Source organism: Camelus bactrianus, chromosome 7 (genome assembly GCF_048773025.1).
Source record: "Camelus bactrianus isolate YW-2024 breed Bactrian camel chromosome 7, ASM4877302v1, whole genome shotgun sequence".
Lineage (NCBI taxonomy): Eukaryota > Metazoa > Chordata > Mammalia > Artiodactyla > Camelidae > Camelus > Camelus bactrianus.
The window spans coordinates 49612012-49630819 of record NC_133545.1 but is presented as its reverse complement, the minus strand read 5'-3'; the positions used below and the strand labels follow the sequence as shown (position 1 = coordinate 49630819).

Here is an 18808-nt window from a genome sequence, read left to right as displayed (position 1 = left end):
TCAAGCTCTCCCTTGCATCTTTGTATTCATCGTGAAGTCGACCTTGTTTTCTCTTTGGAACAATATTATGGTTTGTTATTGAATTTTTTATTGACACATAATTTACACACTATAAAATTTATCCCTTTTGCTGTGCAGTTCAGTGAGTTTTGTCAAATGCGTATTGTCTTATAATTACCACAATCAAAATATAGAACAGTTCCCTCAACTTCCAAAATGCCCTTGTGTTTCTCCTTTGTACTCAGTCCATACTCCTACCTCCAGCCTCCGGCAAAGTAGTTGAATTTTTGGCCATGTAGGGAGCATAAAAACTAATCACAAATATGAAGGATGGTGTGTTTTAAGAGCATCTAGACATCGGCCCTAAATGATCTAAACCATAGGATGTTTAAGTAAGAAGAGATGTAAGGGATTATTTGCAGAGGTCACAAGCTGACAGTCTATGGAGGATCCATTCCATTGAACTGATGTCTTTGGCCTGCCTGGCATCCTAAAAAGCATTCAAATTATTGGTCAACCTTTAAAAATAGAAACATTTCAAATACAACTCTGGATTTCTGGCACCATCTGAACAACTGAAAAGTCTGGCTACGCTGGGCCCTCCTTTTCATGTGTCAGTTACCATCTGGGCTTTCCTCTTGGTTGTCCATCTTAAGTAGGGCTTGCACTGCTGTCCAGTTTACAGAGCAAGGGATTGAGCGATAGGGAGAAATGGGGATGTTTACAAGTCAAGTGATCAGAAGCTGCTGGCTTTAAGATCGTCTATTCTGAGACACAGTCCAAAATCACCAAGAGGTAGCAAAGAAAATAAGCATGCCTTTCTTCTCTGTGCCGCTATTCATTACCCTTAAGGAGGGAAGAAAAAAAACTTTAAAAGAAAGTGTACTGTCAACTGAAGATCCGAAAGGAGATTATCGGGGGAAATCCTATTATGTAATATAAAAGGACATAAAATAATAGTGCTGTAAAAGCAGGAAAAATAGCTCATCTGAATTCTAGTTAAGGAAAACCCCTAATAGTTCTTGTTACACTCTCTTGCTGAGGATTTTATGTTCTGAAAGGTTAATCTTCCTTGCTTCCACTTTTGCCCACTTAAATCCAAAGCCAGAGCCATTATTTACAAATGCAAATCAAATCATGTCAAGGGCTTGCTTGAAACTCCCCAGTTGCTCCTTACCTTATTGTTTGTAGGATAAAATCTTCTAATATCTTTACGTAGCCCACAAGTCCCTTGTCCCCCTCACTGACTTTATTCCCTACTCCCTTCCCTTAGCTGCTGAGCTCCCACCACATTAGCCTTCTCTCCAGTCTATGGGGAATCTCATTCTGTCTCCTTGAATGAACTGCTAGTCACGGTTCTCTGTGGAATGTTCAACCTCTGAGTCTTCTCATGACTCGATCTTGGTATTGGAGTATGTCTCAGGCTCAAACCTCACCTCTTCAGAGCGGCCTTCCTCACCCATCCAACTTACACGCAGTCATTCACTCCTACCCCATTTTCCCCCATCAGGTTAAGTTCCACTCTTCAGTTGTTTATTTTCTGTTTTCTGCACTGAGAGACTAGATCTTGCCTAACTGACCACACTCATCTCAGGTCCTGGCATATAGTACATGCTCAGTAAAAATCTGTTGTGAGTGAAAGAATAGGAAACTTTCTAAAGTTAGCTGGGAGGAGGAAATTTTCAGTCTCCTTTCCATAAATGCACACTTAATTTTAAGTTACTGGAATATTAGGATGTTTTGAGAGCCAGAGAAAGGATATTTTAATTGCAGGCATTGTTTTGGACAATCATTTAGAATTATACAAATAAACATGTTATTAAGAATTCATTCAGTCCCTAGATTAATTTTATATCTCTTCAATATTGGCAAGAAAGATTGTTTTTCAGTTTAGACTTTTAATTTATGTGAATACTGTACCAATACTTACAAAATCTTTCTCTCTTGTTATTCAGTTTTCATTCTTCTGATTATTTCCCTAAAATGCACAGAAGCAAAGTGACATGTAGTATTTTGGCTTGAGTCAGAGCTCTTCTCTAAGCAGACCTCTCAGTTTGAAAGCCCTCCAAGCTCTGCGTGTTGTTTTTGAGAACAGTTGGTACATACCTAATCTATTTGTGAATTGAGACAGAATCTTATCATTATTTTTAAATCTAGTTTCCTTGGAGCTTAAGGGGAAGGTTTTATTTTCCAAAAGAAGAATTTTACATTTATTTAAAAGAAAAGGGGGAAAAAAAAAGAGAAAGAACTTGTACTTTTGCCATTCCCCAAGTAAAAGCTGTCTTAAAATCTGAGACAAAATAAAAAAGTGATGAGTTGGGTTGAAGGTCATTTTGCATAGTTTAATAATTATATTCAAACACTTGTGCTGGTTTGTTGACAATTTCAGAAAATCAGATGTCTATCAGAAACAGATTTGCCCCTTATAGGCTCCTGTTCATAGTTTGATATTCAATATCTGAAGATATTTGTGAGGATATGAAGGATTTCTGTTGCTAAAGTTAAAAATAGAGAATTTAAAGAAATTTTATCCAAAAGCACCATGCTTATCGTGGCTTCTGGACTTTTATCAAACAGTGTAACTTACTCAGAGTTGGACATAATGGGTTCATATCTGAAGATTAGCAGTACAGCCTTTAAATATTATTTAATGAATTTTACACCATTTGCCAATAGAATATATGGTGTTCAATGTGGAATATAAAACACTGAAATTACAGAGTTGCTATGGTTATGACCCTAGCAGGGGTTGATGAGAATTGAAGGGTCGAGTTGTGATATTTGAAGATGTTAAAAATTTGGATAAATTGTTATGCTGCCCAGCCTATGGTATATGTGTAGGAGTGTATATAAGTGTATGTGTGTTACAAACCCAATGTGGTCATGGACTGCTGGCGACATTCTTAGTGTTCAGCACAGTTGCTCCATAGTAGCAAGGAGCATGTGGAGACGCACTGACTGATGAGGAGGAGCACAGATAAAAGAGGCAGGAGAGCCGCTCAGCCATTGTCTTCTTCATCTCAGCTGGGTTCCCCAGCAGAGTAACTCACCTGGTGTCTGATGAATGACACCCGGTGTGTTTTACAGATGGGGCCTCAGCCAAGATTCACACAGGCTCACACACTTATCTGTCACACAGATGTTTCTTCTTGTGTTTTCTAGCCAGCAAGGCCACAGCTCAACTTTGCTGGGGCATCACCTCCAGATGTTCAACCAAAGAGAGACCCTGCCACCCCACTGAGAGTAAGCAGGCAGCTGCTCCCTGCAGCTGGGGCCACTCAGCAGCAGTGCACATTAGAAAAGGCTTAGCCCCTAGCTTCTTGCAGTGGTCATACTTGTAGTTCAAAATCACATAGAACACAACATAGTCTGAACACTGGATCGCCTAGTAAATAGAAACTTACCAATAACACCAAGGAACTTTTCATTTTAAAAATCTGAAATAAGTCAAGCCTGGCAGGCAGGTTTTTTGTGATTTCAGTTTGTAAATTTCCTTAATGTTAATTGCTATTTTTTTCCACTCTGGCAAATTTTGATTGGTTAAGCAAAAACAGCTTGAGAGAAATACCAAAAATAAAATAAGTAGTGTAGATTGACTGCCTCTATACATTTATAATTTGCAAAATCATCTCTAGGAGATCCCATTTATTTCTTTTGTATTTTTTGAAACTTTACAGAGAGCACGTTTTAGTCCAGAAGTGGTGAACTGGAATTGTTTGTGTGACTTCAGTTGCCATCAGAATACAGCTGTTTCAGAGGAGAATGCTGGGTGGCCGAGAATACAAATTCTAGGTGTCTAGTCTTTTCTGGGGATAATTTGGCTTTTTCTTGGGCATGAAATTCCTTCTCTATTAAAATAAAGGTTTGAAGAATGTTATTAGAAAGTTTACAACTCTAACACTTATATCTGTATGGTCTCCACTCATAAGTTAGCGTTTTGTGTCAAGAAACGTTTCTTCTACAAACCATTGAGGACTTCTGCCCTTGGAAGAAGATCATTCTGCCATCTAGCCTTCTCATCCAGTTATCACAGAATTCTCCACCCTGGCATTTCCCCCCCTCATGTCCCTGTAGTACAGCAGAGGGGTAGAGGAAGCCAGAGGAGCTGGACCAGATGGCCTTGCTTCTGAATTGCGCACAGGGAATTGTTATACACACCTTCCTGTGCCTATCTATGTCAGGGAGTTGCAAACACTGACCAAATTTGATTCATGGACTAATAATGTGACTTCTGGGCACTCCAGTGACCTCAGAAATACACTCGTAGGTCAGATTTTCTGTTAAAGGTTTTCTGTTAAAATGTGCCTATGATATATTATGTAAACACTCGGTATTTTGTCAGTATTAAATATTCTCTTTGACATATTTGCTATCTGCTGGAAATTATATTTCAGTAAATTAACATACATCTTGTCTCGTCTTCAGCTGCACCAACACCAGTAATATCAATCTCACTTTCAAAGATGCTATGATTTTGTCATGTTTTCTTTTCTAAAATGCTTCATCCCAGCTGCACTGTTAATATCCTATTTCAATTGCCAGTGGACTTGTTATTTAAGCAGTCATTATTGACTTTAACAAGAGAGACTTCAGTCAGAAGTGTGGATGAAAGACTAGTTGGCATGAATTCTAAGGAGAATGAGAAAAGAAAAACGAAGACAATGAAGAGAGTAACTCAAGGAGTTTTACTGTGAAGGAAGGTACATCATGTTTTTTTTTTTTTGAGGGGGGACGTGGGCGGCTTCAAGGGAGGTTTTATTTAAGACAAATGATATGACTGAATGTATACAAGTGAAACTTGTACACCAGAGATGGAACATGAGTGATGGAGGCAGAGTGGACAACAGGAGAGGACAGGATCCAGGGCATTAAGCCGAGGGTTGACTAAGATAGGGGTGCAGACCTTTCTTTCACTGTAAAGGAGGAAGGATGAGTGGGGCATCTTGGTAGCAGGATGCTAAGTTTCTCTGCTGATGCTGCTATTCGCTTACTGAAACAAGAAGCAAAGGTAGCAAGAATGAGGAAAAGGTCTGGATATGGGAGGTTCGAGGAGAGGAGGTAATTTGAAATGGTCACTGAGAGATGGGGAGTAAATTAACTAGAGAAATGTCGTAGGATTTCCGGGCAGCACTGAGGGCTCATTTGAGGGTTATGATTGTGAAGAGAAACACTCAGCATGATTGTAATTTGTTTATTTGTTTCCTGGCTTATTCAGCTGCTTGGGCTTGGCAGAGATATAGTATGAACACAGGTTAGAAGTCTTACTTGTACAGGAAAACCCATGTTGAAAGGTCAGGGGAATTGAAGATAATAATAAGGGAGTGATTTTTAATGATGGAGAATGGAACCTCGTCCAGCAAGGAGGGAAACAGGGGAACAAGGGTGATGGGGTGATGGGCAGTGAGCATGTGGTAGGTGCCATAGCTTGGGACACCCTCTGGAGTTGAGGAATGGTTGGGTCAGTATATTCTAACAATGAGCCAGACGAAAGAAATGATGTTTGAAATTGAGATTTAGGAGAGTGTACAGTTACCAGTAAAGACCAGGTCTAGGGTATGATCATGACCTTGGGAGCTGAGGTAGAATGAAGGACAAGACCATTGGAAGTTAGAAGGTCATGGGACTTCGAGGCCACATTGGAGCTAAAACTGAAGAGAGAAATAGCAACAGAAAAGTCTTTTTACTCAGCAGGTGGTATCTGTAGCTTCCTCTTGGTTATTAATAGTCCCTGTAGTCAAACATCCAGAAACATGCAGAGTCACCCCCCAGGAAGCAGGAACTTTTGACGCAGCATTTCCTGGACAGTGGTCTTGTGCTCTCTGGCTCTCTGACCTTTCATGAATGGCTCTTAGTTCCTGTCCTGTGGCCACAATCCCATATCATTTTTTTCTCTTGTCCTCACAGAGGCTCTTAGGGGCAGGATCTTTTGACTGCCTCACCTCAGAGGTGTCTGTTTGACTCACAAGTATCCTTGGCCCACCAGGCCTGATGAGCCAGCTCCTGTGAACATTTCCAGCTAGGATTTGGTAGTGAGAGGGAGATTTTCTACAGCTCAGCAAGCATCCATCCAGGAGATGAACTTCAGCAATCCTCTTGCAAATAGTCTCTCTGAGGGGCTCCTCTTGCAGCCTGCTCCACCTGACTAATCACCTTTTCTAAGTAAACCTCTTTTGCCCACAGTATCTTCTAACCTGCTCTGTTATGTCATCTTAGGTGAGTGATGGAGGTAAGGGTTGCAGGCCTGGCTGATGCTCTCTCTCTCTCTCTCTCTCTCTCTCTCTGAAGAATGACTGAGTGTTTGTCACCCAAGGTTCTTATCCCTGGTGTCCCAGCCAAAACTGGGGCTTTTCAGTTAAACCCCTGCTTGTTTTCTGTGGTGTTACAGGTTCTTTTTCTAACATCCATTTAAATGGAATTCTACAGTTGTGTCATCAAAGTTCAGGAATATCACATTGTCTCTTTTCTCCAAAAATCTCAACAGTGTCTTAAATACATAACAGAGTATTATGTATTTAAGATGAAAGGCTGATTAGCGTTTTTAGTTGGTACAAAAGTCCTACAAATAGCTTCCTAAAAAGTACTTAAAGACATGTAAAGCCTGGAGAGATGAATGTTCTCTTTATGCTGATTCCACAGGAGCATAGAAGTTAGACTGTAGGCACAAAGGAAATTAATATTTAGATTTATCTTCTTTATTTTGCTATGAATTGTGATAGTACATATTCTCTTTGGCTTGATCGTGTCTAATTTAGGATTGGTGATGCTTAGGTCTTTTATAGGGTTTATTTTAAGTTATATTTTATTTCTCTAGAATCTTATTTGCAAATATATTACACACTGTGTCACTCTCTCCAAAATCATCTTCCAGCTTTCTCTCCCTGTCAAGATTCCTGTGCTCAAACCTCACTGGTCACCCAGTTGTTCCAATGCACTGAGCTCCTTTTCCAGTCCACACACTGTGCCTTCTGCCAGAAATGCTCCCTCCCCTGATTTCCACTCCTCACACACATGTAACTACTCCTTTCCTTCATCTTTCACGGCTCAGCCTAAACATAGCGCCTCCTCAGTGAGACCTCCTGTAACAATCCACACTTCTACTCCTGTGCCAGCTGGTATGTATTCTTATAATACCCTGTGTTTCTTTCTCGTTTACCACACTTAGAAGAATAAGTTTGTCTATTTGGTGCCTTTCTATCACCCTGTATTATAAGCTCCATGAGGGCAGAGCAATGGCTGTTTTCCCAGTGTTTAGCGTGGCATCTGGAACTTAGTTGGCACTCAACAAATACTTGCAGAACAAATGAATGAAAACTCCCAATATGACTTTACTACAGTGAAATTGAAGGGCTTTATCAGCACACGCAGGGCCATGTGAGGTTGTGAGGACTGGAGGAAAGTCTATTACCCTAAAGAAGTTAGAGCACCCTTTGGAGTTTGAGTACTTACGTATTTTAACTCTAAAGTGTGTGTTTAGTTTTGAAAACATAGTTAGGTGTAAGTGGGAGGTACACTTGAATTTTTCATAGAAAAACCTATTAATCGTTTTCGTGGTGGTGTTCTAACTATGCTGCTCATTACAGTAATTGACGTGTTGCTTACCTGGGCACCGACTCAGCAGAGAATTCTAACCACTCATGAAAACACAGTCTAAGATCTGCAGGTGATCAGCCAATAGAGTCATTGTCAAATAAAACAAAAGGCCTATGTAAGATGGAAGCATCCTGAGAATTTTTCCCTGTATATCAAGCTTTTATACTAGGGCATTTTGCTATTGTATAAGTTAGGTGTATTGTCAATTAGCTTTTTAAGTTATAATCATACATTTCTGGATTAAGATTTAATTTACAAAATAAATTTACAAAATAAATAAAAGATTTAATTTACAAAATAAATAAAAGGTCTAAATAACAATTTTCAAATTAAAAAATAATTCCTCGTTTCTTGCCTATTATTTAATTTCCATTTGGTAATGTTCTTAAAGCACTTTTTAGTGCTGTCATTTTTTTTTAATTCCACATCTTTTTAAAGTTCAGGATTTCAGTATCAGTATTTCCATGTTTGAGAAGTATATATAAGAAGGCATTTTATCATTTGACAATTTAAGTATAGTAAAATTAGATGGACAAGAAGGACTCTTAGCATTTGTGCTTCTGTCTTTTAAACTGGTTGCCATTTGTTGAAAAATGAGGTTGTGGAAGTTTCTCATCATCTTTCTATTATTTCCATTACATTTTCTCCTTTCAGAAAAAGTATTCTCAGGTTTATTTAAATTAAATACACTTAATACAACCTGTCCTTGTGAAAGTTTCATGATTTCCACAGAAAAAAATTTATTATTTACCTCTTTTCCTGCCACTTTATAAATGTGTTGAAGAGTGACCTGTTCAAAAGAAACCACTTAACATAATACGGAAATGATGGGGCTGCTTCAGATTTAGTACTACTCAGGAAATTTGTTGCATCCAAATTCATTCTGAAACTGATGTTCAGAGTTTAGAAATCAGAGTGTACTGAAGTCTTAAGAAATCAAAGTATATATTGCTTCTGTGTTACCACCAAGAACTATTGAATTTTGAACCCCTGAACACTCTCTTCTAGCTGCTTTCGAAATCTATTGAACAACTGAAGCAACCAGGCAGTCATCTCGAGGAAGCGGAGGAAGAGCTTCAGGGGGACCAGGCGATGCAGGAAGACAGAGCACCCTCTAGTGGCAACAGCACTAGGAGTGACAGCAGTGCTTGTGTGGATGACACACTGGGACAAGCTGGGGCTGTGAAGGTCAAGGAAGAACCGGTGGACAGTGATGAAGATGCTCAGATCCAGGAAATGGAATCTGGGGAGCAGGCTGCTTTTATGCAACAGGTAATAGGCAAAGATTTAGCTCCAGGATTTGTAATTAAAGTCATTATCTGAATGTGAAACGCATTGCAGGTTTTGGTAAATGGATATTATTTCCTATCCGTTTATATCTCTGAATGATGTGATTTTAGTGTTTAAGGATTCTAACTAATGCAGATATATCTATATATAGAGCTTTCTATATACTGATCTCTATATAGATATCAAGGTTTCATTGAGACTCCACTGGTAAGGAAAACCTGTTACACTAAAATTATACTGCCTAAGTATCCAAGTAATTAATAGGCTTTAAATTCATCCCAAAGCCTGCCTCACCAATTACTTCCAAGGAAAACAAACTCACTGTTGTTTTTAGTTTATCTGTTGAGATCAGTGACTGCTGGATATAGTTTCTCAGTCTGATCAATGAAACATTCTATTAGTTCTTGATTTTTTTTGATATATAGAATTCAATTGTCACATTGTTGTACATAATGTATCATATACTGCAGTCTTGAACACTGTTAAAGGTAGTCTGCCCTTTCCTTCCTCTCTCTTTTTTGTTAAGTGAAATGTTCTGGTTACTATGCCAATAGTCCTAGGTTATTATATAGATTGCAATTGAAAATATTAGGAATAGAGGTGGTTTTAAACATATAGATGCAAAGTACAGCACTATTTTAAAATATTACATTATGTCTCACCTAGTACTGCTCATTTCACTTTTATCTCGTGTTGTTTGATGACATTGTTTATTGAAACAGATCAAATGAAGCAGATGCAAATGTTGGCAAGAAGTAATGTGCAGCATTTTGGTCCAGTCAGATACAATATTGTATCTACAGTTGTGGAAAACATAGTAGCAGTATGATTATTATCTGATATGAAGTCAAAACCACATTTAAAAGAAGAAGGTGTATAATCATTATCATTAGGATCTCTTAAGGATAATTCCATAATGACAGGGCATATACCATACTATTTTGGCAAATTTAAAAATTAGGAAAGTTAAGTTTAACAAAAGAATCTACTTGTATATAATGCACCTTCAGAAGGACTATGTCCTTTGATGCTATGAAATGCAAACAACTTTGAAGGCAACAGAAGACTGTTTATTTAAGTCAGTTCTTTGTCAGGTTCCTGCTGTTCTCCTACAAAAAAAAAAAAAACTGATTCTAAGAGGCTGAGCAGGAAATGCCTTGTGGAAACAGGAAGTCCAAGTGATTCATGTACTGAGGAATGTAGGGAAAAGAAAAAAAAAAAACGGAGGATAGTGTTTTACTCTTTCTGTTTTTAAAGGGCACTCTATGAATTGATTTATTGTCTAAGAAAATAACACCACAAGTGGGGAAATTGTTAAGGAAGCTTTTCACTGGAACATTTCCTTCATACTCCCTTCTCATATGTTTACCTTGTTTTATAGGTTTACTTTTGTTAAGCTAGTTAAAGATGCATTGTATTAAGACCCCTTTAATATGGATAATCCAGATTGACCTAGAATCTTTGTGAGGTTTTTTTCTATTAAAATATTTATATTTCTAAATCCGAGGTATTTTAAGGTGTAGTATCCTGTTTCAAAGGAGATATAGCAGTTTTGCCAAATGTAGACATTGTACAACTGTATGTATTGGCACGTGTTGTTTACATTTTGCTGTGACATTTAAAAATATTTCTTAAAAAAGCTTACTGCTAAAGATACATTATCCTTTTTTAAAAAGTCTCCATTTAAATTAACATAACTAGATGTTAGAAAGTTTAAAACTTTTCCATATAATGAAAGTCCTTCTGATAATTTGACAAATAGCTATAATAGACAACACTTCCTATTACCAATATATTTTGGTTAGTATATTCCTTCAGATTAAAATGACTTTTTGTCAGTTGTTTTGCATTAAAATATGGCATTCCTAAGATAAAATTGTATATTTTTTCCATCTCATAAATATACATTTTCTTTAAAGTCTTTTTTCAATCTCATAAAAAAGGGATAGTGCATCTTTTAAAATACATTTTATTTGGGGAGGAACATGTGGCTGAGCAGACTTTTGTATAATATTACTTCAAAGATATGTAATCACAAACAAAAAAAAAAAACCCTATTTTTTATAATGTCATTTGAGAGAGTTTCATCAGTACAGTTGGTGGACGTTAATTGTTTGATTTGATAGTCTTTGAATTTAATCAAGAAACTACCTGGAACCAGTGAAAAGGAAAGCTGGACTTAACTAATCTTAGAGCTAATTGATAAATGTCTCTTTTAAAATCTATTGTATTTATTATAATTTACACCCTTGAAGGTGATCTCTTGTTTTGTGTTGTAAATATATTGTTTGTATGTTTCTCTTCTTGCCTTCTGTTATAAGTCTCTTCCTTTCTCAAATAAAGGTTTTTTAAAAGATCCCCTTTCATACATATGGCTTTGTGTAAACTTGATATATTTAATCGAATTCGAAGCTCATGCACCAAGTCTCATATACCAAAATACATTGCCATTCTTTGTTGAAACAAGAAAATAAAGATATTTTGACCAGTTACTTCCAATACCATTAAAAACAATAAATCCAGCAATAGTGACTTTAAACTGTTTACATCAACCGTTATCAAATAGCAAACACATGTAAAATATGTTGCCATTTCATTCTCCCAGCGTGGCCTTTTTCATGATACATTATCATCTTTGATGTCATCCTCTAAATATAAAATTTTACATAAATAGATGTCAGTTCCTAACTTTGCTCAACTTAAAAAATTATCTTTAAAAAGGTTAACATAATCCCTTGAATGAATAACACTCAATAAATAATAAAGTGAATAGTTTTCCGTGTAACATAATAGTTGTATCTCTAATAGTGAGAGCCTGACCTACAAGTATAAAGTGACAGTACATAAATTTAAAGAGAAAAGAGTACTTAAATGACCTCCCCTTATATGGAAATAATTATTGTATTAGTAGTGTGAAGAACAAGGTGCCTGATTCAGGTAAAGGGAACTGGAACATACACACCCCAAGGGCGTGACATGCCTTGCTCTTCTGGTCTTGTTAGTCAATACTTCATAACGCGTTGCTGTGTACTTGGTTCAATGGGTTAAAAATACTTGTTTTATATTCTTTGATTCTCTTTATCTAAACTTGAACAGTATCCCATAGGTTAAAGCTACTCTAATTCTGGAACTAATATTGTTGACTATTATGAAACAGATTATCATTCCATAATGCCATAAATGTGATGATTTGGTCAGGATTGTGGAAATACTATTGATGCTTGTCATAATTGCCAAGATTTCCTTTGGACTATAAAATTACAAGATTAAGTTGGTATTAGAGATCATCAAAAAAGAAATGCGAGGAATCGGTTAGATAATGGTCTTACACTGTGTATCTGATTTCCAAAGTGTAAAGCAGCTTGTTCAGTATGTATCAATCTTCATGTTAGGAACTTTTTCCTCAAAAAAATTCTTTCTGCCAGAACTTGCAATGAATACCCCTTAGGGTTCCTCCTTGGGCAGTACGAGGCCACCTTCTCCTTAGTGAAGGCGGCTGCTGAAATTCAGACTGCTACTCTTCATAGTTCTGAGAAAGAGAGTTTTTAGGAAATGTTTATGTTGTTTCATACTTCTTTTTTTTCCTAAAGTATGTCAAAAAGGAATTCAGACACTAAAAATCTTTTTGAAACTTAGTACTCAGCAGATATATAGGCGAACAACAGTATTTGTTTTTAATTTGACATTTATTTGTGAGATTTTCCACTAACAGAAGTATGTCTGTCTGGCTTCTTTCACTTGGCATTTCATGTTCATTTACATTAAAGCATGTTCAGTACTTCATTCTTTCTTATGGCTAATAATATTCCATTGGATGAATATCCTACGTTTTGTTTATCCATTCATCAGTTGATGGACACTTGAATCGTTTTCACTTTTTGTCTATTGTTCGTAATTCTGCTCTGAACATTTGTGTACACATTTTTGTGTTAATGTGTTTTCAGTGATTTGGGGTATATACCTAGGAGTGACATTGCTGGGTCATATGTTAACTCTGTTTAACATCAGAGGAACTGCTAAGATGTTTTCCACAGTGTCTAAACTATATTCCCATTAGCAATAGATGAGGGATTCCAGTTTCTCCACATCCCCCAACACTTGTTATTTCCCTTTTCTTGTTTTTAACCATTGCATCCTAGTGGATATGAAGTACTGGCTGGTTGTTTTGATTTCTGTTTCACTTATGACTAATGATGTTAAACACATATTCATTTGCTTATTAGAAATCTGCATATCTTCTTTGGAGAAATGTCTACTTAAGTCCTTTGCCCATTTTTTCAATTTGTTTATTTGCCTTTTTGCTCTTGAGTTGAAAGGGATTTTAAATACATTCTGGATACTAGACCATTATCAGATACATGAGTTGCAAGTATTTTCTCCCGTCCTGTGGGTGGGTTGCCTTTTCATTTTCTTGATAGTGTCCTTTGATACACATACATTTTTAATTTTGTTGAAGCCTAATTTATCTTTTTTTCCTTTTGTTAAGAATTTGTCACCTAATCCAATGTCACAAAGATGTATACGTTTCCTTCTGAGAGTTTCATAATTTCAGACCTTACTTTTAGGTCTTTGGTCCATTTTGAGTTATTTACATTGTTTCTTAAATTCTTCCATGCATTTGAGTTCTTTTTAAATAGGTAGAACTTAATGATTGTTGGACTCCATTTTCTCCTGCATCAGCTCGGTTTTCCTGTTTCCAGTTGATTTTGGTCTTGCTCTTCCACCATTCCTGTTGTTGTCTCTTGTTGCTTCCTGGCTTTTGATGGTGCTTTTTTTTCTCTTCTCTTCTCAATGAACCATTTAAATGCTACAATCTTGATGTTTATTAAACCTAATATAAACTGAGGATAATACTGAGTCTATTTTTCCTTTAAGAAATGCCTTTTTTCCTGATGATCTTTATAAAAACTAAATCAAAGTTATTTTGCTTCATTTATATGGCTATAAAGTTCTGCCTTGGTTACTCATTTTTACTTATGTCTAAATTTTATGTTGAAGTTATGTTCAGGTCTTTAATTTTTGTTCCTCTGTTGACAGAATTTCTGCAAAGAACCCTATATTTGCACTTTCAAACTGGTAGTCACATACAGCTTTTGAGAAGTTAAAATGTGACTTGCATGAATGGATATATACTTAGTGCAAAATAAACACCGGATTTCAAAGACATAGTAAAAAAAAGTATATTAATACCTAAGTAATGATGACATATATTGATTACATATTAAAAGATAGTATTTAAATATGACATTATTAAAATTAATCTTACCTGTTTTCTTTTACCTGTTTAATGTGACTATTAGAAAATTTAAGATTTTATAGGTAGCTTTCATTTGTGGTTCACATATTGATATTGTACTCTGCTGCTTTTAGACTGTCTTTCTCATTTTATATAATGTTAGTAACTAGGTCTCACTGCATCATTTTGGAAATAAGTGGGCTATAAAATCTGAACAAATGAATATTTGCTCTTGCCAGAATCTATCTATTGCTGTTATTTAATTGAACATAAAGACATAAATGTTACAGTTCGAAGAGATCTGTGACATCTTAATGGTTTAAGGGTTTAAAGATTTCTTTCTTCTTTACCTTAAAGACAGCTCAGAGTTTATCATGTGTTGTACTAATACTGTCGGTCTTAAGGACAAGTGACTCATTGCCCACTCTCATCTCAAAGTTTTTAAGTTCATTCTCTGTAAAATGTGCTGTTTTTTCTTGTTCTTTCAGTTCTGTCTTTGGAACCACCATTTAGACATGGGGATGGATTATCGTGAAATCACCTTTGATCTTTATCTCTTCCTTATCTTTATCTCTTCTTTATCTCTTATAAGCAGTTGGTACTCCTATTTCTGACTTCAAGCCATGTATCTCTTCACTCTCTGGCTCTGCTTTCCCTGGTCACTACCGTCATTAATACTAAAACAAATTCCTTCTTTTATTATTGCAAGTTCCTCCGTCGACATCAGTGTTCTCTTTATCCTAAATCAGTTAACTTACTGTAAAATATCCATACCACTTCCCTATTCTCTATGGCAGAACCTACACTAATACCATCCTAATCACTTCATCTAAATGGTCTGATGGAGTTTCAGTCCTCATAATTCAACCTTTAGGTTCTGACCAGACACTTATCCCTTAATTGCTTTCTGTGCAAAGCAAACTTCCAGCCTGGGGCTCCAACTGCATGAGTTTCATCAAGCTGTTTCATCTGGAAAGCCCTTTACTTCCTTTTTCAGATCTTTCTCTGCTTTCTCCTTCATGCCAGCTCCAATGTCTCTAACTCACCTGAACTCTTCAACCAGCTTAGAATCAGTTCCATACAATTCACCAAGTAATTCTTCTTTAATTATTGCCTTTGTGTCATTATGTCCCGTTGCCTTTTGAAGCCATGGAAAATAAATTATACAGTGTTCCTGGTACCACACAAGGAACCTACAAAGTGCTCAATTAAATGTCATTTGAATGATTTTTGTTTTGCATTTCTTTTATTCAGATTTCTTAATGGCTAAAGAACATTTTCTTCCTTATTATCACTTCTGTTTTCTAATGTGAAATGTAGACTCATTTTTCACCTGTTGGACTATTTCTTGTGCTAAAAGTTTGCATTAGTAACATTTTCTTTAAGCTGGCACTAGTAATAATAGTTACTGTTTAATTTTCTCTTCCAGCTAGGGGAAAATAATAAAAATTTTTTCTTGAATTTATTATTTGATATTACTCAAAACTTATAAACTGATTTTTCATAATTTGTATTCCATATAATCATTATTACTTACATTATAATATCTGACACACATTTTTAGATAAAAATACAAAATCTCAATTTTCACTCTTTATAATAGGCATACCTGAGATAATGTGGGTTCAGTTCCAGACCACTGCTATAAAGTGAGTATCTCAATAAAATGAGTCACATGGGTTTTTTTGGTTTCCCAGTACAAACAGAAGTTATGTTTATACTATACTCTATAAATTGTGCAGTAAAAGTATGGGCCTTATGTATGGAGAGGGTCTTTGTCTATGCCCAGCTCTCTAAAGTTAACTCCCACCCCATTATCAACACCAGGAGGCAAAACTCTGAAAACTGGCCTTACCTAGTAGCCTACAGGTGGGATTCTCCTGTCACATTTGCACTGGGGTCTGCCTTTTTTGAGGCAGCATGAAATGAACAAAAGGACTAAAATTTCTGTCTTTGCTTTTTAGCAAATTACTCTGAGAACCTTTTCTTTTGGAATGGGGAGCAAGGAAGGGTTTCTATTACCTCCAGTTTGCTGAATGCTAAACTTCTGTGCATCTTGGAACAGAAGTCCTGCGATGATTTCTTGATCTTAAGCAAATGACTTCCTGATTTTGAACTGTCATCAATCCTCTCTCTATTACTTTCGTTTAATATGATAAAGAATAAGCCTATTTTATGCTATATTTTTAGTGTCTTAGGTGTGCTTTGATCATGATAGTGGTGCTATCAAATCCTTTTTTTTTTCTTTACTTATACTTTATGAATTAAAGTAAATTTAGCATTTAGTTTTCTGGTGCATATTTTAAATGACTTGATTTTTATTTTGTTGCTTGAATTGCCTGACAAACCCATGAAAATATTCAACTTGATTCCTTTTTTTTATGTACACATTTTACATGTCTGTTTATCTTACAGCTTTATGTATGTACAATGGTTAGTTGTACTTCAATGTAATATTGCTTTAGATAGGGAAGCATATTAAAAAGTTTTTTTTTCCCAGAGATGTTTTCCAAATGTTCAATTTCTAATGCTCCAAATTTTTCCCATAATAATTTAAAGTGAAAATTTGAAATGAGATTTTACTTTGTTTGCTTTAACTGCCTAAACCATATTTTTTTAATTTACTTTTTTGAAGTATAATTTACATACAAAAATCCACTTTTTTTAATGTACAATTTGATGAATTTTGACAAATATATATACCACAGTCTAGATATAGAATATTTGTAAAGCATTCTAAAGAGTTCCCTCCTGATCCTTTTTAATCAACCCCACCCTCTCTCTCCTCTCAGCCGCAGGAGAGCCTTTACCGTCTTCTGTCACTATGCTTTCATTTTGATTTTTTTAGAATTTCATGTAAATGAATATAAAAGAGTCTGTGACATATTTTAAATCTGTTTTATTTTTCAGTCGGAAAATGCTTCCGACATCCATGTGTGTATCAGTAATAGGGTTTTGGCAGCGGTGGGGGGGGAGGCGTTTTTTTAATTGCTGAATAGTGTTCCATTATGTGGATATGCCACAATTGGTTTATGCATTCATCCACTGATGGAAATTTAAATCATTTCCAGCTATGGACAATTATGAATAAAGCTGCTATGAATATTGTACTCAGGTTTTGGTAGACATTTGCCCACCTTTATTTTGAGTAAATACACAGAAGTAGAATTACTGATTTGTATGCTAAGTGTATGTTGACTTTTATTAAAAACTGTTGAAATACTTTTGATTGGATATTTTACAGTCTCATCAGCTATGTATGAGAGTTCCTGTTGCTGACATTTGGTATTGTAAGATATTTTTTAACTTTATATGTTCTAGTGGAGGTATAGGGCATTCTCGTTGTGGTTCTAATTTGTGTTTCCCTAATGGCTATGATGTTGAGCATCTTTTCATGTATTTATTGGCCATTTGTATGTCTTCTGTGAATTGTCAGTTCAGCTATGTTGCAAGATTTTTAATTGGTGCATCTGTCTTTCTATTATTGGGTGTAGGAGTAACACATATTCAAGATACAATCCATTTCTAGATATATATGTGGCAAATATTTTCACCTGGCCTATAGCTTGTCTTTTATTTTGAAGAGTAGAATGTTTTAATTTTGATATGTCCTATTCTGTCCATTTTTTCTTCCATAGTTAGTGCTTTAGTGTCCTAACCAAGGAAGATCTGCTTTTATATTTTCTCCGTCTAGCTTATTTTTTACATTTAAGGCAAAGAACCATTTGGAGCTATATAGTTTTGTGTACAATGTGAAGGGAAGTTGAGGTTAATTGTCAACATAGGTATCCAAAGTTTTCAGCATCATTTTTTGTAAAGATTATCCTTGTTCCTTTGAATTATTCTGGTGCCTTTATTATAAATCAATTGACCATATATCTGTGAGCAAATTTCTGAACTCTTTCCTTTATTCCACTGATCTATATGTCTAACTTTACACCAGGATCACAGAATCTGGATTAATGTTGCTTTATAACAAGTCTCGAAATCAGATAGTGTATTTTTCGTCTGCTTGTTTTTAAGATTTTCTTGTTATCACTGGCTTTCCACAACTTGATTTTAATTTGTCTCCATGTAGTTTCCTTTGTTTTCTTCCTGCTTTTGTTCAATGAGCTTCTGTATCTGTGGGGTTGCACTTTCTAAAATTTTGGAAAATGTCAGGCAGTGTTTTTTTCTATTATTATTTTCTCTCCCTCTCTTTTGAGACTCCAGCTACACCTCAGGCAGACTGCTTGATACTGTCTCACAAGTCTGTAAGTCTCTGTACATGTTTTTCTCACCCTTTACTCTCTGTATTTCAGCTTGTGTTTCTGTTGCCAGGCTCATCTTTTGTTCCTAGTGGATAAACTTCTTTTAGTCGCATCCAATAAGTTGTTCATTTAAGATACTGTGTTTTTTCAGATCTAGAAGTTTCAGTTATTTCTTTTTTTATATTTTCCACTTACCTCCTCATTATATTCACATTTTCCTTTAAATCTTTGAGCATATTTATATTGATTTTAAAGTCTGTTTCTGCTTATCCTATTCTCCACCCTTCATGTGTCAGCTTCTACTGCTTAACTTTTCTCTTGAACATTGTTGTGGTCTTCCTACTCCTTTTGCCCTGTAGTAAATTTTCATTTCAGATAATTTACATTTGTTGTCTTTCTTTAAAGAATATTGACCACTTGAACTTTTTTAAGATGTATTTTG

General features: G+C 35.7%; 1 protein-coding gene across 10 annotated transcripts in view; it reads left to right on the top strand.

Annotated features, from left to right (window-relative positions):
- Nucleotides 1-18808, top strand: part of HDAC9 (histone deacetylase 9) — an 819260-nt gene that overhangs the window by 505064 nt on the left and 295388 nt on the right. For 7 of the 10 annotated variants that reach the window (XM_074367374.1, XM_074367375.1, XM_074367376.1 and 4 more), the window contains one exon: nt 8599-8862. In XM_074367374.1, the coding sequence (XP_074223475.1) occupies nt 8599-8862 (264 nt within the window). Of the gene's footprint in view, nt 1-8598; nt 11237-18808 lie in introns of those variants that run through there. The other 3 variants (XM_074367383.1, XM_074367380.1, XM_074367381.1) reach the window with 1 other exon arrangement.